A 19142-nucleotide genomic window follows, 5' to 3' on the forward strand; every position below is an offset into this window, starting at 1 on the left:
TGAATTTAGCATCTCTGCTATGGCCCCAAGTTAGCTGCAACAGCCCTGTATGCAAGCAAGCCATGATTTCCACTAGTCTCCTTCCTGAGAAACAAGCTCTTTACTGGGTGCAACCCTGAGCTCAGAAGACTTAAAGAAAAGAGATAACACACAGATGTATTCCCTGCTCTGGCTGAAAGCACTTAATTGAGAAACAGACATCCTTGACTGGAGTAAAGAAAGCACAGTTTCAGTTGTGCAATTCTAAGAATTTGATAATTCCGTACTTCTAGTTCCCTTCTCTTTATCAGTAGGGCAGCGATCCTCCCTGGCTCAAGGTCTGAATTCGGAGTACAAACTCAAAGCTACAAGAGACAAAGTAAATAAGTTAAATAATTACATTCTCAAGATTTCTTAATGCACACAACTGAAAATACAGCCTTTCTTTAGAAGTAATTATTACCAAGATTCTTAAACTTTATTTTGGACATGTATGGTGTGCAGAAGCATTTCCACGCCATCCTTTTGCTAGAGTTCCCAAGACAGTTATACAAAAAAAGGAAAAGAAAGACTTGTGAAACACCAACAGTGAAGCTCATTCATTTAATTAAAATGAAAAACAGTCCATAGATTTAAAGGAGAACTTGGTCCACATACACAAATGGTACAAGTTTTGTTCTAGTCCATTCTATGGTGGGATTGATATTTTGTTTCTGGAATAATTCTAATTAAAGAAGTGCTGTTATAGTATCTACAAAACACTAAGTAAATATACAAAACACCAATTCATGTTCTAAACTATATGGCGTATCAAATCCTCCTTTAAAGAGAAATAATCTGTAGTCTACAATTGAACATATTTAAATACAATGCAGAAACCCAGTGCTTCAGTGATAGTTTTTCTACAGTTTCCCTTGATATTTTAAGTTCGAAAAACAGTAAAGTTTAAAATTAGCAAATATATAAATTTGGTCCGCAAAAAACTTGTAGCAAGTAGAAAAGAGAAATACATGTATTGCAAATTGATCTTATTTGTAGCATAAATCTATAAAACTATGTATTATTTAGGAAAAAATAGGTTAAAAAAGATCTTATTTATAGGTTTAAACCTTGTCCCAATATCATAAAGGTAGTGTACAGAGAAATTAATATTATGATTAGTGTATGTAGTTTGTGAAAATATTTTTTGTTATTTTCTCAGTAAATTGCAACACATGGAATTCAGAAACAACGTGCTACTACAGTGGACTTAGTGTGAAAATGAATCATCCCAGAAATACATGAATTTAAAGAAAATACTCCATAAATTTGAAATACATGCTTTCTTAAATTAATGTGACATTACTGTTTTCTTTCTTTCTTCTTTTTTTTTTTTTTCTTTTTTTAGAACACTTTTCTCTATACATCTTCAGTGGCAACAGATAAACGGACTGTCACAAACTGAATTTGTTGGCAGGATTTTTCTATTGTCCCTCTACCAGATTCAACTCTATTAAATGCTAGTTGACTAATATTGGAATGATTTTAAATACAGTATTCTACTTTCCACAAATGTGTAGAAACTTCAATTAAGAGGGCATATGAGGTCTTAGAAGCACAAATATTACTTAAGGCAGGAAGTTAAATTACTATTAGTACAGGCAGAGTCAACTAGAAATGAAAATACTGAAAATATTTCATTTTATTGGGTTGTAATGGGGAGGGACTATAATGAAAAAGTAAAAAACAAAAGAACAAAAAAACAAACCTACCATATTAAACTGTTGCACTTTCCCTTCTCCCCTCAATTGTACAATTATATACAAATCTGCTGAACTTCCTCAGAATGACACTAGTGTGAACTACGATTAAAGGCAGGGTCACATTAGCAGCTGGATTCAAGAGTGGTTACCACTCTGGCAGTCTTGCGAACTTCTCTCTCCTTCTTCTGAACTTTTTCCTTCTGTTTTTCCAGTTTTTCTTGTGTTTTCCTAATATCCTTAATTTTTTTCTTTATTGTTGATCGGTCATTTTGACTGGAAACTCCCAAAGCCTTTAGGGGTTAAAAAAAAAAAAAAAAAAAAAAGAGCACTTTGTTATTAGTTTTTCCAACAGCACTATCAACAGTATTTAAGCAAGAACAGTTAAGGACGTGGGGTTTTGTTTGTTTGTTTGTTTTTTTAATATACTGCAGAAATTTATATTCAGTAACTAGTTTTGAACTTCTGTTAAACACTAATTTTTTTTTAATTAGGAATGCTACTGAACTCAGTCGAGCCAGCAGTGTTTTTTAACTGCTTGAAAAAAACCAATCAATGAAAGCTCATTCTAGGAAGTTCATGTTTCTTTTAAGGTTGCATCATGTAGATTAAAATAAATCAATAAAGCAGTTTAGTAACTAAAGACATCTTCACTACACATGGTGAAGACTTTAACAATGTTAAAAACAAAGACCAAACCAATCCACCTAAAAGGAAGATGGGCCAGCTCTTTAACACCTGAATCTTTGGAATCTTTGTGTCATTCCTGAGAAGAAAACTTTGGGGGACAAAAAAAAAAAAAAAAAAAAGGGCAACTACAACAGTGGTTGAAAATCTTTTCTGGCACGTAATTTGTTTCTTTATGATAACAAAGGTCCAGTGAGGGCTAATGGTAAATAGAAAATAAGTGCAACAAATTTCCACCTTTCCTAGACATTTCTTGTTTTGATGATGTAATATTGGAATTGTGTCTGTTAACACCAGTGAATCATTTCTATAAATGTTTGGTATGCTAACACTACACTCCCTATCATGGCAATGCTGGCAATGCTTTTCTTTAGCTTATCCTTCATTCAGAGATTTCTGTTCTGTTTACTTGTTTGTGTATTCTGTTGTCTGTCTATGTTTTAGGGCAGCCAAACTTGGTCACTTATAAGTACTGAGGATTTTAAGGTGTATTATAAAAAGCATAGACAAGTGCAGGGCCAGTAATAGTGCACTTTGGTTTTTGATCAGCAGATGGCAGCATCTGATTCCAAGTTACAGGTAGCAGTCTCACACCCTTTTGGAACTCTTAGTAACATGAATTGTAAACTGAGTTACAAGCATTACCATCCCAAACTCCTCAGACAGACATTCATTCGACAGGCCAGTAATGGTATTTCTTCTCTGTCTGAGGAAATATTTGATTACAAGATACAGGACATTTAGTGTTGAAAGTCTATTCTAAAAATACAGGTGCATTTTAGAGACCAAAGTTGGACACATTTTTTCCTCCCTGAAACACTCAAAGCCGGTTACTATAACTGATCATTAACAATACTTTGCCTTATGCTAAGATAAGCAAATGAACCTCATTTTAGTTGCACATCTTGCCTGTCCAGAACACAGATAATCTACTGAGAAATAAAAGCATTTTCTAGCATCGTAAGGGACTCACACCATGCATCTTCCAGAGGCAAAATGACTAGAAAAGGCTTAAAGTAACAATTCAGTGCTTTAATTTTTACTTTTTTTTTTTTTTTTTCCAGCAGAAGTAAAAAATTAAAAGCAATTAAAGGTCATCACATGCAGTTTTTGTTTTCCCATTTGAAGAACAGATATGAAAGAAATTTAGATTTCTAAAATTGCATCCTGCAATTCTATGCATTTTGCTTGGCTGGATCTTGTTTTCATACCTTATACTGAGATTGACTGTACATATATCAAGCTCTTCCTTGGGGATATTTGCTGAGTTTTATTTCCTTAAGACGAAACCAGGAATACATACCTTGTAAAAAGCTCTTATTTATCAAAAAAATACTATCAACTATTAATTTCTCATCTAAGTATAGTCTCAAAGTATTTAAAAACCAAAACTCTGTCCCTTAAAACAAAACTCATGAAAACAGGAAAACAGATTTTGTAGTCACAAGAACGGCTGAATAAGCAATGAAAATTAGACAGTTACAAATCTATCCTGAGATATTCACATACCTTTAACTTATCACTGTCGAGTTGCATTAACTGCTGTCCATCTATGTTCATAGCTGTGAACTCTGTAATGTACTGCTCCATGTTCATTCCCATTAGCCAGTGGCAGACTTGCTGTGTGGTCCATTCAGAGATAGGTCTACTGTGCCACTGATTCTGCTTCCCTGTTGTTGTGAATTCATCATCTAACGCCTAGTCAATTGAAAAAAGCCACTGTAAGCAGTATTTTATTTATGCTGGATTCTAGTTGTCAGTTGAATCTGGGTAACAAAGTATATTTTTAAACATACTGTAGCTTCAAAGGGACATAAACTGTTGAGATCACAGCTTATAGTCAGCTTGCCTAGGAGTTTGTTATAAACAAAACGACAATACAACAACATTCAACACAAAGTAAGTGAGAAACAGAGAACACAAATGGTTTTCTCTAAGATATCACATTTTCATGAAAACCATTCTCAACAAATAGCAAAGCATTTGCTAAATTCAGTGTATGCAAACAACCAACACGTTCTATCAGTCAAAGTGGCTCAGTCCCAATACTAGATACTGGCCTATCAAGAAGAATCACTCAAGCAGCACTCAGCTGTGTTATTGATTGTTTTTGAGGAAATCCAGAATACAATTCTAGCAGTCAAGAAATCTGACAACAATTCTAAGTACAGTTTTACTAAATGTGGAGCACTTCTGTGGAGCAAGAACAGTTTGTTCTTTCATCTGATCCCATCATGTCATCAGTATAAAGGGTCTGCCGAGTAGAAGGCCACCTGTCAAGAGGCTATAGCATTCCACTGATACTATGTGCCTCCAGCACACAGAACTCACAGAACAGCTCGCAGCCTCCATTTCAAATTGGCTTCTGAGGGGGGAAAAAGGTACTGCTGTTAGTCCTGATGCACTCTTTCACTTCATCACAAAAGAAAAGCCACATAAAACAGAGCTGAATATCTCTTCAGCAGGAATTCTAGCGTGACACTTGAATGAGATCTCTCACTAGCTTTTTATTGAGTATGGGCTGCATTTAGAAGTGAAGACTGCTCTATTAGGTAGCTTCCATAACTTACCAAGGATGTTTGTAAAAGCATCTCAAAGCAACCTACTTTGGACATGTAGGTTAACACACATCACACAACATTTGTAAATGTGAAACATGGAAATAAGCATCTTTCTATGAATGAATTTGAGATGTGACCCTGTACGTTTCAGGTGAGCGGCTAACCACAGCTTCAAAATTGGAAGCGCCCTTGCAGAGCTAACTGCATGAACCTAAACAATTCCAGCAATCACATGAAAGATGGTGAGCCTTAGGCCCATCACATGGTCTGACATACAGTCAAAACTGGACTTGAGAGATCAAAATGGCATAATGGATGTACAAGCACAACTGAAAACTTCAGAGGACTTCATGCAATTAGAAATGCTTTCGCTTTGTCTGGCCTATGAAACAAAGGAGAGGGGTTACATTAGGAGCTAGTGCAGATGCACGGGAATACACTTATAGAGCACAACAGTTTAGCAGAGGTCCTAATTTCTATAGTACAAGCATTTCAAAGGATTTTTTTCTTTTTTAACCTCAGAATAGCTCAAGTCTGATCACACAGACTCAGTGGCCACTAGAAGCTGGATCACACTGGGAACACTCAAAGTGTGTGCCGATTTCCAAGGTGAAGACAAATAGGACAATCCAGAAATTTGCTTCAAAGTGGAACTCCTAATTAAAATGTTAATACAGACATAACAAATATGGATATATTGTCCCTCCTGATGTTCAGAAGAACAGTAATTTTCACAAAATAAAAAGGCTTTGGAGAAGGCTTTGCTTGAAGTGCTCTGTGCAGCACTTCTATCAAGAGAACTGGAGAACAGTATTTTCTGTGCAGGCTACCAAGATTGGGGTGCTTAGCACAGAAAATGAAGATAGAAATTACAACAGGAATTTGAAAATGCCCATTTATTTTTTAAATCATTTTAGATAATAGTACTCCTCAACCTATAGCTGTAGTACAAAATATATATTGGTAACTTCTTTTGTCTTATACTAGTGAGTATTTATGAATAACATACAACAAATAGAAAATTTTTTACACTTCATGCTTGACTTTTACCTCAGTATTGTGTGGTCTATCAGCAGTAAGAAAGAACCAAAAAAATATACTGCCAAAGCTTTTTTCTACAAAGGCTAAAAATTATACACGTTATATTTACTATTTTATTCCAGTTGGAACTCATTAATTTCACTAGAGCTATGCTAGCCATTCAGCTTCAGTTATGTACTTTCAGAGTACTTCAGATTCATTCCTTTCTCCAGCTGAATGCAGTCTCCTACAGAATGCCAAACAGCTCTCGGCACCAGCTCCTCCATGCAGCATGGATTGCATCAGCTAGCAGCCCGCACTACAGAAGTCCTCCAGATGGTGCTAATAATTCCAACCATACTTCCAACATACTAGCAAACCCTGTATTTCATATTAGTAAGGACACAAGCTAACATGATTTAAAAAATCGTAGCAAAAAGACATTCTTCATTAAAACACGTAATCATCTCCTCAGATAAGTGAGGGAGAAAAGGAAAACTTATACAGTATAAATAAAACTTTTCCCTATTGCACAAAAGCACAATTGTAACTTTTCTAGGTGTATAAATAGGAATAAGAGAAGTGTGGCAGAACAAGAGTCAGAAGATTGATTTTTGAGTAATGCTTATCAGTCGTTAACTAACACTCTCCCCCCTAAAACTGTTTACCTTCCAAAGGTAGTACTGTCCCAAGCTACTTGTACATCAGTGAGTTTCCAAAACAGTCACTGCTGCAGCTGCCACCACACATGAATAACTTCAAATTCAGAAAGCAGAACTAGACCTACTCATGAAGAGTGGAAGCATGAAAGAACAATATGCTCTCCTGCATAAAAACATTAGTGATTCAGTAGGCAAGTATGGATGGACACCCTGAAGGCGCTCAAGACAAAAAATACAACCTGAGGAAAAATGAATGCCATCACACAATTTCAGAAGTTAAAATCTGTGAAAGAATAAGAGAGGTTACCACTAGTTCACTGGACAACAAAATTGAGGTGCCATTGCTCTGCCTAGCTGACTGCTGACCTGTCACCACCAGGTCACTTTCCTGAACTGTATGAGAAAGTCTGCCCAGAAAAGGCTGATTCTTCCGTGCTGTTCTCTTCTCCACTTCAAAGAGGTGTTTCCATCTCTAGTCCTTTAACAATGTCAGGATTTGTAGAGCAGAATGTAGTGCTGCATATTTATAGCATTGTTTTAAGACTGTTTTGACTTCTATACATTACCAGATTATTTTCACCAAAGCCTACTTTAATATAGCTAGTAGCAAACTCATTTATTAATCGCTATTTTTTTCTTTCAGACATAGTCTCTATCGGTTTGGCTAGACCTCTAGCTCATTTCTGGCTGCATTCAGATTTAACAACTCCTAGTCTATAAAGCATTTAATTGATAAAGATGTCTATCAGTCAAACACCGAATGAGACAATAAATGAAAACTGTTATCAAAGAGTAGATTTCAGGTTTCATCTGCACAAAAGAGGTCTCCACAAACCTGCACTGAGGTGAGGGTACAGTCAAAAATGTTGTAGTTTTCATTCATCCAGAAAGTTACTTCAAATTAGTGGAACAGAAATGTCTTATGTTATAAATTAAAAACTGTAACTTGATCATACAGGGCTCATTCCAGTTTTTGCGATACAATGGGGATCAAAACACAAAAGCCAATATGGGGCCTTCAAGTACACGTTCAATAATGGCTTAGGATTTTTTTTTTTACAGCATTCTTCAACATTAAAATATGGAAAAAGTCATCCAGTTTCATGTAAAAAAAAGAAAAAAAAAGGGGGATTCCATTAAACATGCTGTAGTATGAACAACATCAACAAGACACAGATACACACTTTGAAACTCACCTCATTTGAAGAGAAGGTTAAAGTGTGTGAACGACCTGACAGATTTGGTTCTGTCACTAACCCTGAAAGTTCACAACTTGGCTTGCTATGGTATGTATCATCTATGACAATTCTACTCTGCAAACAAGTGGAAATAATGTTTTATTAACTCACTCCTTGAAATAGCAGATCATAAGATGATATTCTAGTAATTTTGATTTTTGTGAAAAAAAAAAATAAAAAATACTGTGACTATTATTTTTAGATCACACGTGAAAAGTATTCACTGGAACATGCTTCAGATCATTTTTTGTTTAACTTCTGAATTCAAAACCACCACAACAAAATACAAGCAATATCCCTGATAAGAGAACCTTGTGTGGAGAATCAGTCATAACCTGAAGTTATGTAGAACTATATAAGCAAATACACACAATTACTCTGTCAGTGGGCACAACACTCTTGGGGAGAAGCAATCTAAGATTCAGGTAGTGGAACTGCTCGTGGTGGGTTTGTATTCACGTGAAAGCACTACAGATGTGCTTAAGATGTTATTCTATCAATGAGATAAAAATTGAAGTTCTAATTGTTTATGGTCATGAAGACTTACTTACATTTTGTATTTGCCCACATCCAAACTACTGTCATAGGCAGTGGAACAAACTGGCTGTGTTGGCCCAATGAGCAATGAGAAGAGGAGTAGCAATGAGCTTTCAGCAGTTTACAGATCAAGGTTTAAATTAGTTCATGGATACAGAATGCAAAGCTTGCCTAAGGACAAAATCTATAGGACTCCCCTGTTCTGTGTTGCTGTTTATAACAGCTTCAGTTTTGGGGTGGCTACATTTGAGACACAGAGTCATGTCATTTGAAAATCACCTTGATATGCAAACATACTATAGAGGTATGAAATATCTTTAGAAACCTTTTTTTCCTTAAGTAATACACTGTATCACAAGCTACGTTAAATCTTCTTCGTAGTTAAAATACTAGAAGTTGTAAAAACATCATTAAATTCCAATCACTAAGATGCGTTTACAAAAAAATGGTTCAACTCTGTAACCATAATTATGCAGTTCAGCAATCTGGAAAAATTACTTTCAAAAGAGCAAATTCTTCTGAAATAAAATTTTAACAAATATCATATTTTTATAAAGGGAATAAAATTCCAATTTAAAGAATACTACATTGCATGTAATTAAGTTAGAAATATAACTAATTTAAGAAGTATTGCATTGAAAGAATGTAAAATCTTCATAGCATTTACTGTTTACATTCAGTGATTACTCTTGGTCTCCTTTGAAAATTTGGATCTCCCTGTCTTAGCAATAGCAGCAGGATCTGGGTTCAAACTGAGTCATCAGCCACTAGCTGCTAAATGGCCCCAGGTCATCTGGCCAGTCTGGGACTCCGGCTGAAAGCTATGAAAAAGCCAGATGCTACACCTGAAGACTTCACATTACCTTGGTAAGAAAATCCTTCTAAAGAAAACAAATGTGTTTTGCAGGATATTTTCTAATTTGACTAAATCAATCTCTAACCCAGATCCTAATTTCTACCTTATTTTTCCTTTAATGAGTGAAAAATAAATCTGTTGGAAGCATGTCTCATATTTCTACCTTTTAAAAATCTGCCTACAAACTGCTTACAAACCATAAGCAATTATTTACCTTTATTTCTGAAGTCTCTATTCAACTATCTAAACTTTGTAAGGATGCCATACCATATATATGTGTAAGTAATCCGAAAGCCCATATTAATTTAATTTTAAATATGTTTTTCAAACATAATTCATGCTTCTATAAAATAATTTGTTCGAAGTTTTCTTTATTGAGCACCTTCATATTTGTGTTCCCATTTCAGTTTAACCTGAACTCTGAATTTTCCAGATTATTCTATCTTAGTTTTGGGGGTGATAATTCAATATTTTCCCAAAAGTATTGATATACACTTCTACTCTTCACAGAAACAAACAACGACCACAAACAAAACAAACCACAATTTGACTCTTTCTGCTATTCCACCACAGTGTGACATTCTACATGATTAGTAAGATGTTTAACCTGCCATACAGATTATTATAATAACTAATTATATTAGTTAGTTAAGGTGATTTAAATCTAATTATATAATTAAAATCTAATTGCACTCAACGTTAGGAGCTTCTTCAGTCTTTTATGTGCAAAAATTATTACCAGAAACAAGATTATCTTTTGTCCATCAATCTAATCTCAGCTACTTTCAACTCATAGAGAAGTGTATTGAGGAGCTCATATTTTAACCTCTCTTTTTTATTCCTTGCAGAGAAATTGTGAACAATTCAGAAACAAAGTTGTACTATGGAAAAAAAAAAATAAAAATTGAAGAGGACAGGATAACAATCGAGCCTCAACATTTAATGAGATGAGGGGAAAAAAAAAAGAAAAAAAAAAGAAGAAAACATAACCAAAATAAAAGCATTTCAGTGTGTCAGCACCAGTTGTAAAGCATTCTCTCTTCTCTTTTTCCTGCCCCAGCTCGGGCCTTGATTTCCTCTTAAAGACTTAGAGCCAGTTGCAAAGACTTTTCATTCCTGAAGAGAGCTTGGATAGAAGAGATTTTATATGTACACTTCTCAAGGTTTAAGGTACAGAGATATATAAATAATTTACTCCACAGCATTCTTCATTGCAACAAAAATAAAACACTGCATACAAGTTTACAGAAGATAATCTGAAAGAGTGAAGAATGCAAACATTACATACATGTTTGTAGTGTTTTAGAGAACAGGCTGAAATCAATGGGCAGATTACGTGAAGGGATTTCTTCAAGAACTCTAATTTAGAAGTTTTCTGAAGCTAAATGTCTGCAAACAGATCACAGGATTTTTGTTTCCTGTGTTCCTACTTTTCATAGGTAACAAGAATTTGACTCACAGCTTTGAAGGCTAAGTTTAGTATTATTTTAAGAAAACAAGATTTTCCAAGAAGCAGTAATTCCAAGAAGTAAATTTCACAGAAACAGGAAACAGTTAAAGTATAACTGCAGTCCTTACACCATCAATCTTAAAACACAAATACACAAATGAGACAATGCCAAAGGCTCAATGGCTTTAGAGTCTTACATGACAAGAGTTTCTACTTCTACCTCCTCATTAAAAGTGCTTTCATCTGCTTATATGTGATACCACAGGCATAAGAGCAGAAAATACTACCACCATGAAAAAGAATATTCTTTCCTTAAATTCCACTAAGGTAATTTTGTCCCTACCACTACATTGTTTTAGTAAGAAAACTCACTGCTGAGTGGTCAGACACATTTCCTTCTCAGTTATCGAGTCTTTTCACCACCAACTAAAGATTTCTTACTTATAGCACAAACTTAACAGGCAGGTTAGAAACTATGAAGATAAATCTTTCCAAGCAGCGTTTACTGTTACATTAAAAGCTTTAAGGAAAAAAAAACACAAACAAACCAAAAGGTTGCAAAGTGAAAACAGCTTGACTTTGAAGAGGCTGTACATGATTTTAGGATCAATTAATGCATGATAATCTGTTCTCTGACATGGTCAGCTTTCTGTTTTACAAAGCAGACCATACAGCTAAAGACTACTATGTGACTCCAGCTGCTGATTTGCAACTGGCACTAAGGAAAAGAGCAGAGCAGCTAATACATACTGGAGCAAAAGACAAAAGCTAAAAATAAAACAGTAGGCAAGAAACTAGCCGGAAGGTTAAAGTGATAAAAAGTCTGGAAAAGCAAACACATGAGAAAGAAAAGATATTAATTCAGAAAACTGTGAAAGGGAAAAGAGAGGACTTAATTTGGTAAGATCTATGCATTTTTGATTGTTAATTAAAGTACATATAGAAACACATTAAAGGGTGCTTAAGCACATTTTGAGAGCTTATAGTAGAAATGCAGCAGGGGGATTTTTACTATGCTCTGAATAGTTGCTTGTATCAAGCAGAAAGGAGGAAATAAGAGGTGAAGAATGGGTTCTTCTGAGACAGTGACTCTTTGAAAGCTAAGCCACTGAATGTTTATCTACACAGAAAGTATCTTGATAACTTTGCTTCAGCATATTAAGATATTCGCTTCAATGTGGTTCTTGCAATTCTGATATCTTTGGCTTATTTATGAAAATGCCTTAGCTTCAATAGAAGCAAATAACACAAGAAAGTATAAATACACAAGTCACATGCACACACTGAACAGTATTCTCTGAAGGACAGCTCTACTTAAGGAATTAAAGGGTTCCTACTCTTATTACGTTTTTATAGTAATGTGCGGTTCTAAACCCACTGTCTGTATTTTTTGCAAACTTATGTACTGTGTATGTGCACAGCTTAATCATATGACAGCCACTGTAAATTCACACTAAGAAATCAGACAGTAGTTTAAAAGCTGCTTCATGACAGGATTTTAGTGCACTTTATATCTGCAGACATGGAAAGCCAACTTCTTATCTGGCAGTTACGCAAAACATCAGCAAACTCCACAAAGTACAGCCCAGCATGTTTTTCTCTCTAATAACATTTAGAAAGAGAAGAAAGTGAAACAATTTTTTAGAAAATCAGAGTGAAGAAGTGTGAAACTTAAGAACAAACTTAGTTTGTGAGGTTACTTAAAATACTACAATTTTGAATCTGAAAATCCAAAGGAAACAAGAATAAAGGAAACTTGTTAAGAATATCACTAACAGTCTTACACTGAAAAAAGTTTTAATGAAACATTTAGACAGCACACATATTGTTTGTGGGCATTTCTTTCATGTAATTTTAATCCCACTACTGCCAATGCGTACACAAAGCTACAAAATTGGGACATTACTGAAGGTTTCACTAAACTTTTTTACTTTTCACACCCATTTCTTCCACATAATTTAAACAGCAAAGATGGGATTTTTATGGTTATAGACTGAACCACGTAATCTCACTGTTAAAGTTCGGTTAAAGTGCTTTAACTATTGAATATTACAGTTACTCAGAAGCAATTTTCTGGAAGAGAGTTCTATAGATGTTTCCCTCAGCTTTAAATACTTCTCTTAAATGGAATACTTGTACAGACTCAAGCTTCTGCAGTCAAGTTTACAAGAGGTGATATCATCCAGGTCTGCCATCAAGATTCCACATACTAAGCACTACCCATTTTACTTTGTCAAGATGCAACACTTAAATATTCAAAGCACAAATTAGTCATCTTTACCTTGCTTCTGTTCTTGTCTTGACCATGTTCACAACTGTCCTGTCCACTCTGAGTAAAGTGCAGACTACTACTAGAAACCTGAGGCTCTTTGTGACTGTCTCCAAACCACGAGAAAGGCATGCAAGTGGGAACAGGAGAATCCGAGTCTGACGCAGACAGATTGTTGCCAGAATCATCCAACAGTTCTCGAGAACCTCTGAAATAAGTTAAGTTGTTTTTAAATAACGCAAAAATGCAAACCCACAAGAAAGAAGCGAACAAAAATACACACCACTCACTTGCACCTGTTTCACAGCTCAGTTGTTATTAAGAATGAAAACTGAGACATGCCTTTGAATATCCATGCAAAATAATTTGGGTTATTGGTTAAGATCTTTTTCAATATTTCACAAAAATAACTGAACAATTTCAAATATTTGATAATTCACACAACATTCTTTTCCTTCATAAGTAAAATACAGTTTTAGTATTTAAGATAGTAAGTATTTAAGGGTGTAACATGCTAGTTTTATGAGCCACTTTACAATGTAACCTTGATTTACTGTTTCCTCTATGCTACCCTTTTTACTTTAAATATTTTAAAACTTTTAGTTCCACTTTTTCTTACGTCGTGAGATCAGAAGTTCATCTCCATATTCCTATACTAATCTTTACAGAATTGTGCCACTGCTCTATTTGAATATACTTTAAGGTCAACCATTAATTATGATTTTAAAGAAATTCTTAGTTAAAATTCAGCATGTATTACTGAAACAAAAAGAACAAATACCTGCTATCCAGAGAGCCTCTTACACTTTCTTTCTCTTGTTTCTTGCCCTTGCCCCCAGATTTCCGTAATCCACTGATGTGAGAAACACAATTTTCATGTAGTGTTTACATTTACACAGTGCAAAACTTTTTTCAGTCAGTTTCAACAGTTATATAAAAAGCCACATTTGTATTGTTACGCAGAGCATGATTTTGTAGATTATGCATGCAATTAAGTATTGTCATTTATATTTAAGAACCATGACCAAATTCTGAAAATTCCTTTCAAAAAATCACATATAACCAAGATAAATACAGAAAATACCCAAAGAAACTTAATATTCAGTGACTCAACAAAGACAAAGAACATAATTTTACTGCTATATAAACGTGCATGAACCAGTACTACAAGATTTTCTCAACATTTTCTTCTCAGAGAACATGATGCTACCCAAAAGCAACACAGAAAGCCATTGATCTCCAAACTAACACAAATCAATCTTACCCAAAATCTGGAAATCGCCTTTTGGACTTCCCTGATGATGTTCCTTCATTTGTTTCTACTGTTTTGTCTTCATTTTTTTTCTCTTCTGTTTTCCGTAGAGGAGTGAAAAATAAAAACGTTGTTCTAAAAATACTTGCAAGTTTCAAGTATTCATGATGAAAAATGCTTCTAAATAAATAAGATCCTAAAACCCGAGTAACAGTATTTACAACATTTAGTTATCTTCTACAGTTCTCTCCCTCATTCTGGGTCAGCAGCTAGTCCAGGCTAGCTATTTGGAACTTGGGCTAATGTAAGCCTGCTGCTAACTACAGAAAGCACGTCTGACCAGCACACTAGCCAAAACATGGAAAGAAACATTACTAAGATTTTTAAGCATTAGCTAGGACAGAGACAATTTCTAACAAAAATTATATCATAGAGATATGAAATAAGTAGGACGTATCTTGTTCAGAATATTAAAAGAAAGGTTTTGTCTGAGCTGTACAGTAAAGACAGCAGTTACAATCCAATGATTCTAAAAGACGCATCAAGAAGCTTAAATTTGTTATTTGGCTTTTGTTAACAGCCAAATGTTTCTATCAAACAATGATTAGCAATGAGTACAGTGATCATAGTCCCTTTAATCTGTTCCTAGTGAGAAACAAGACAGATGAACAATGCTGCAATCCCCATAATGTTCAAGATCTATATGTTGTTTAAACATCTGCATCACATCTGGAAAAAAGGCCAATGTTACAATTTTGCTGAGAACTGCAAATCAGTCAAACATACATTATGCTGCTTATGGTGCCAGTGTTCCACAAAAATATTTTAGGACCTTTAGTGACTATACATAGTCTGTGACATAGCTCTCCTCTATCTTATGTCAAGGCAAGTATTTAGACTTTTTAGGTTTGTAGTTTGAGCTGTTATCAACTGCTTAATTGGAACAGCATTTACTCTGTAAATACCTCTTAGATGGGATTTTAAAAATATGAAGTTGTCCATCTTTTTGCATATCAAAATATGCTTAGAAAGGAACTTTTGCTTACAATCTTTGTTAAATGCATTCTTTTGTTCATTTAATATCAAAGGCATATGCTATGCAATCACTATTGCTCATCCTAGATGAAGATTAGACCTTTTTCTTGTAACCGTATACATCAAAATTTATGTTTACAGATTGTTCAAATTTGGAATTTGGTTTGAGCAATCCTAATATTTGAAAATTTCATGTAGCAATAAACTGAAAACACCACAAATATTAGTCAAGATCCTTGATTAGTCAAGATCTTTTAAGAACAGAAGCTTAAAGTAAGTATTCTAAGATTAAGGCCTAGATAAAGAATGTAAGTAGCAAAAGCAATGCAGTGCTCCCATGAAAAAAGAGACATTTATTTAAACTGGGAGAGTTTATTAATATCTGCTTAATATTTGCAGGAAATTTAAACATTCAAATATTTCTTACATTCTATTTATACAAAAAATACTACACTGATATTACTGTTTGATACTACTCTGATAAATATGTACATGAAAACAGACTAAAAAACAAATTCTAATCCTTAACAGAATGCCTTGAAAATTCTGGCTGACATCCATTCAGATCTCAAAACATCTTATGAGTTTTAAATTTTTATGACATTTAAGGGAGCCCGATCCCAGCATATTTAATGGATATACAAGTGATTTGGCAGCTCTATTGAGTATTCTCAAAAGCAACTTTTTAAATACATACTACATTACTTCAGTAGTGTCTTGGCAAAGGCCAAGAATTGGCTCTGCTTCCAAAGCTGCTGTTTGTAATCAACAGACACTTTTCTCAAGGAAGAGGAACTGACTGGCTATATATTAAATGCAGAAACAGTAAACAAATTCATCTCAGGTAGAGCTGACAAGAGAAAGTTACTATCTTGATGTCCACACTGGAGGGCTTAAACATGACTTTATGTGGACAAATGCTCAGCTTTAACTTCCTTTAAGTGCTTAAAAGCTTGCAAATTGCTGTGCTTTTTATTTGTTTTGTTCTTACTAATCATCAGGTTCTGAGTACTAAGAATGGCAATCTCTGCAGTATAATGACTGTCGTTAGTACTTCCTCCTCTTTTGATCCATTTAAAGAACTATGTTCACTTCAGTACATCTAATGGAAACTCAAATAAAACAGAATAAAATGGTCTTGCATACATTCTTGCTAACTTTAGACTTTCCTGAAGAGTTAAGAAATGGGTTTAGAACAAGTAATCAGTAGTCAGTTTCTTTTCTTACTAAGTAGTTTATTGCTCAATAATAATTTATATCTAAAACGATAGCGATTCCAAAGTATTAAAATAATAATAAAGTCTTAGGTCTTACCCTTGGCCTCTTTTCCTTTCCCTTTTACTTCTCTTTGCTTAACATTCTTGGTATACCCTTGAGGAGAATTTGGAGCCATCTCTTCAGGAGTAGGTGAATGGGTGGTGGTTGTGCTGTTTTCACTGTTTGGTTTGTGTACTGGAGAAGAGTGTGTGGAAGCAGAAGGACTTGACTCTAAAGGACTTTCGGTACTTTGTGTTTTTTCAGGCTTTTCACTCTTTCGCTCTATGTCATCCAAATGAGGCAGAGTTAATTTTTCACTTATTTCTGAGATCTTCGTTAGACATAGAGTAGAAACTTCTCTGCTGAGAACAACATCTTCTGAATCCTCATCCTTCAAGAAATTCAAAAGTCACTTTATAAACGTGATATAGAATCAGTTGATTTTTTACTTTTTCATTTAACCTTTTGCCATGATTTAAGGATATCCTATGTTATGCACAAACTTGCTCAGTTCAGAAAATTACAGTTACAATTTTAGCTTGATGAGTTGCAGATATCATCTAAATGACAGAAAGCTGGTTTTATAGGCTCCCATAAGCTTTTGCACATTCAAATCATCTTTATCTAGACAATTTAGAAAGATTCTATTATATATTGCATATTCCAAATCAGTTTTAAAACCCTTTCAAACCAAGTGATTCTCCCTCTGCGACAGGTATTCTCATATACCAGTTGTGTACCTTTGTATCTACAACTGTTTTCCCCCTTACATCCTGCACTCATGTGCTTATTCTCACATTAAAGTCTCTGCAAGATTCTGCAAGTTCTCTGCAAGGGAAGCTACTAAGAGAAGTCCCAGATTCATACAATTATTATGAATGAAAAACCATGCTAAGAATAGGTAGCCATTGTACCAGTAGAAACAGAAACGGAGTTAGGTGTTGTTAGATGCACCACTGGGAATTTAAGACCAGACAGAAGGACAGAAGTTAGATAGGGCCACAAATTGCATTAGAACATTTTAATGCTACATTTTGTTACAGACATAAGTGATTACATATAGAATAAAATATTTCAGGAAAAGTTTAGTTTTTGAAGGATATTTCTAATTATTGATAACTTGTTTCAGATGAAGGGATTGCAGCATAGATAAGCATGTTCCACTCTGCTACATACCACTCTGGTATTATGTCAGAATTTTTCAGTAAAAATGGCATATAGTAAACTTGAATACCTCTTTGCTAACTTCAAATTAGCTATGCTACAACAAACTTGCCACAGATCACATATGTGAACCTGAATAAGGCCTTTCCACTTGATACACAGCATAAAAATCTCATGCTTTGGCACAGTCTGAATGAAGCTTTGACGTCACTTCAAATTGAGAATACAAGTAAAACTGAATTTTTAAACGCTTTTGAACGCCTAGTTTTCTACTTATAGCGGTACCTGTAGATTCGCAGTCTGTTGTCCAGCCCCAAGAGTTTCTTTCAGCTTTGATCGAGAAGGTGGTTGGCGTTTTACTTTCAAAGCAAGCTGAGCTTTTGCTTTGTGGGCACTGGTGTCTAATCTGGGAGTATCCCCAACAAAAGCATCAAAATCTGTAACAAATACGTACTTCTTTAAAAGAGTATTAGCATGCAAGTTCTCCAACCCACACTTCAGAAAAATATTCAGAAGCTAATCAGCAGATGGAATAATCCTGATTTATTAATATATGTCAATACTATTTTTATAATGGTTATAATATTTTATCATTGTGATTAAAAATAACTGACTAATTTGAATTTCTACCAGATTTCTTCATTTTTTTTCTTCAAATAAAATCAGTCAGGATTGTAATAATTGTATTTATGTCTCGAATACTTAATTTTATTCTCAAACTGATGAGAATCTATGCCCCAAATATACTTTCATTTGAGACAAAGACCCTTTAAAAAGTACATAAGCACCAACCAAATCTTGTTAAAATATGCGTCTCATTTGAAACACTGTCTGATATTTGATAAAGTTCTGGGAATACAATCACCACAAAACTTAAATCATGAACTATGGCTTATATAAAAACTTTCCACAACCAGCAGAACTGGACTTAAACTGAAATATGTCAACATTTTAGCCTTGCTAATATTATTGATTTCACTACTAGATAACATGAGGAAAAGTAAATATAGTCATCTTCCCTCCTCTCTCCACAGTCATTTAAGAAATTCTGAAAATGTTGGAGGACCTCTTATCCAACAAGATTATGGTTCTGTTAATAAAGAAATCACCACACATATTAATGCTCCCTAACTTCTGTTAAGTGCAAATCAAAGATCTAGATCAAAGACTCACCAGAAATCAACATCTCTGAAGAATTTACTCTTTCCTGTACTGATTCTGTTTCTTTTTCATTCTCTTCTCTCATCTTTGACTGCTCATTATGCTGGTTTGGATTTTGACAACTGTCTTCCAATAAACTCCCACTTCCAAACATATATGGCATCTTCTCATAAACTATTAGTTTGTTTTCAAGCTCTGAAATCTGTAAGAATTGAAGTGTAAAAGTGAGACAAATCCTCTAGAACGCAGATGTTTGTTTTTAAATCTAACAATGT

The 19142-nt window shown here is 34.5% G+C and overlaps 1 protein-coding gene across 5 annotated transcripts in view; it reads right to left on the bottom strand.

The window, feature by feature from the left end:
* Positions 1–568: 568 nt before the first annotated feature.
* The window catches only part of LOC125697163 (neurabin-1-like), a 41230-nt gene continuing 22656 nt past the window's right edge, over positions 569–19142 (bottom strand). For 4 of the 5 annotated variants that reach the window (XM_048953951.1, XM_048953952.1, XM_048953950.1 and 1 more), the window contains exons 11-19: positions 18880–19069; positions 17992–18143; positions 16600–16933; positions 14263–14347; positions 13780–13851; positions 13011–13206; positions 7845–7961; positions 3915–4103; positions 569–2011 (exon numbers count right to left, since the gene is read on the bottom strand). In XM_048953951.1, the coding sequence (XP_048809908.1) occupies positions 1844–2011; positions 3915–4103; positions 7845–7961; positions 13011–13206; positions 13780–13851; positions 14263–14347; positions 16600–16933; positions 17992–18143; positions 18880–19069 (1503 nt within the window). In that variant the 3' untranslated portion in view covers positions 569–1843. The remainder of the gene's footprint in view (positions 2012–3914; positions 4104–7844; positions 7962–13010; positions 13207–13779; positions 13852–14262; positions 14348–16599; positions 16934–17991; positions 18144–18879; positions 19070–19142) is intronic. The other variant, XM_048953953.1, reaches the window with a different exon arrangement.

The sequence above is a fragment of the Lagopus muta genome, chromosome 8, assembly GCF_023343835.1.
Source record: "Lagopus muta isolate bLagMut1 chromosome 8, bLagMut1 primary, whole genome shotgun sequence".
NCBI lineage: Eukaryota > Metazoa > Chordata > Aves > Galliformes > Phasianidae > Lagopus > Lagopus muta.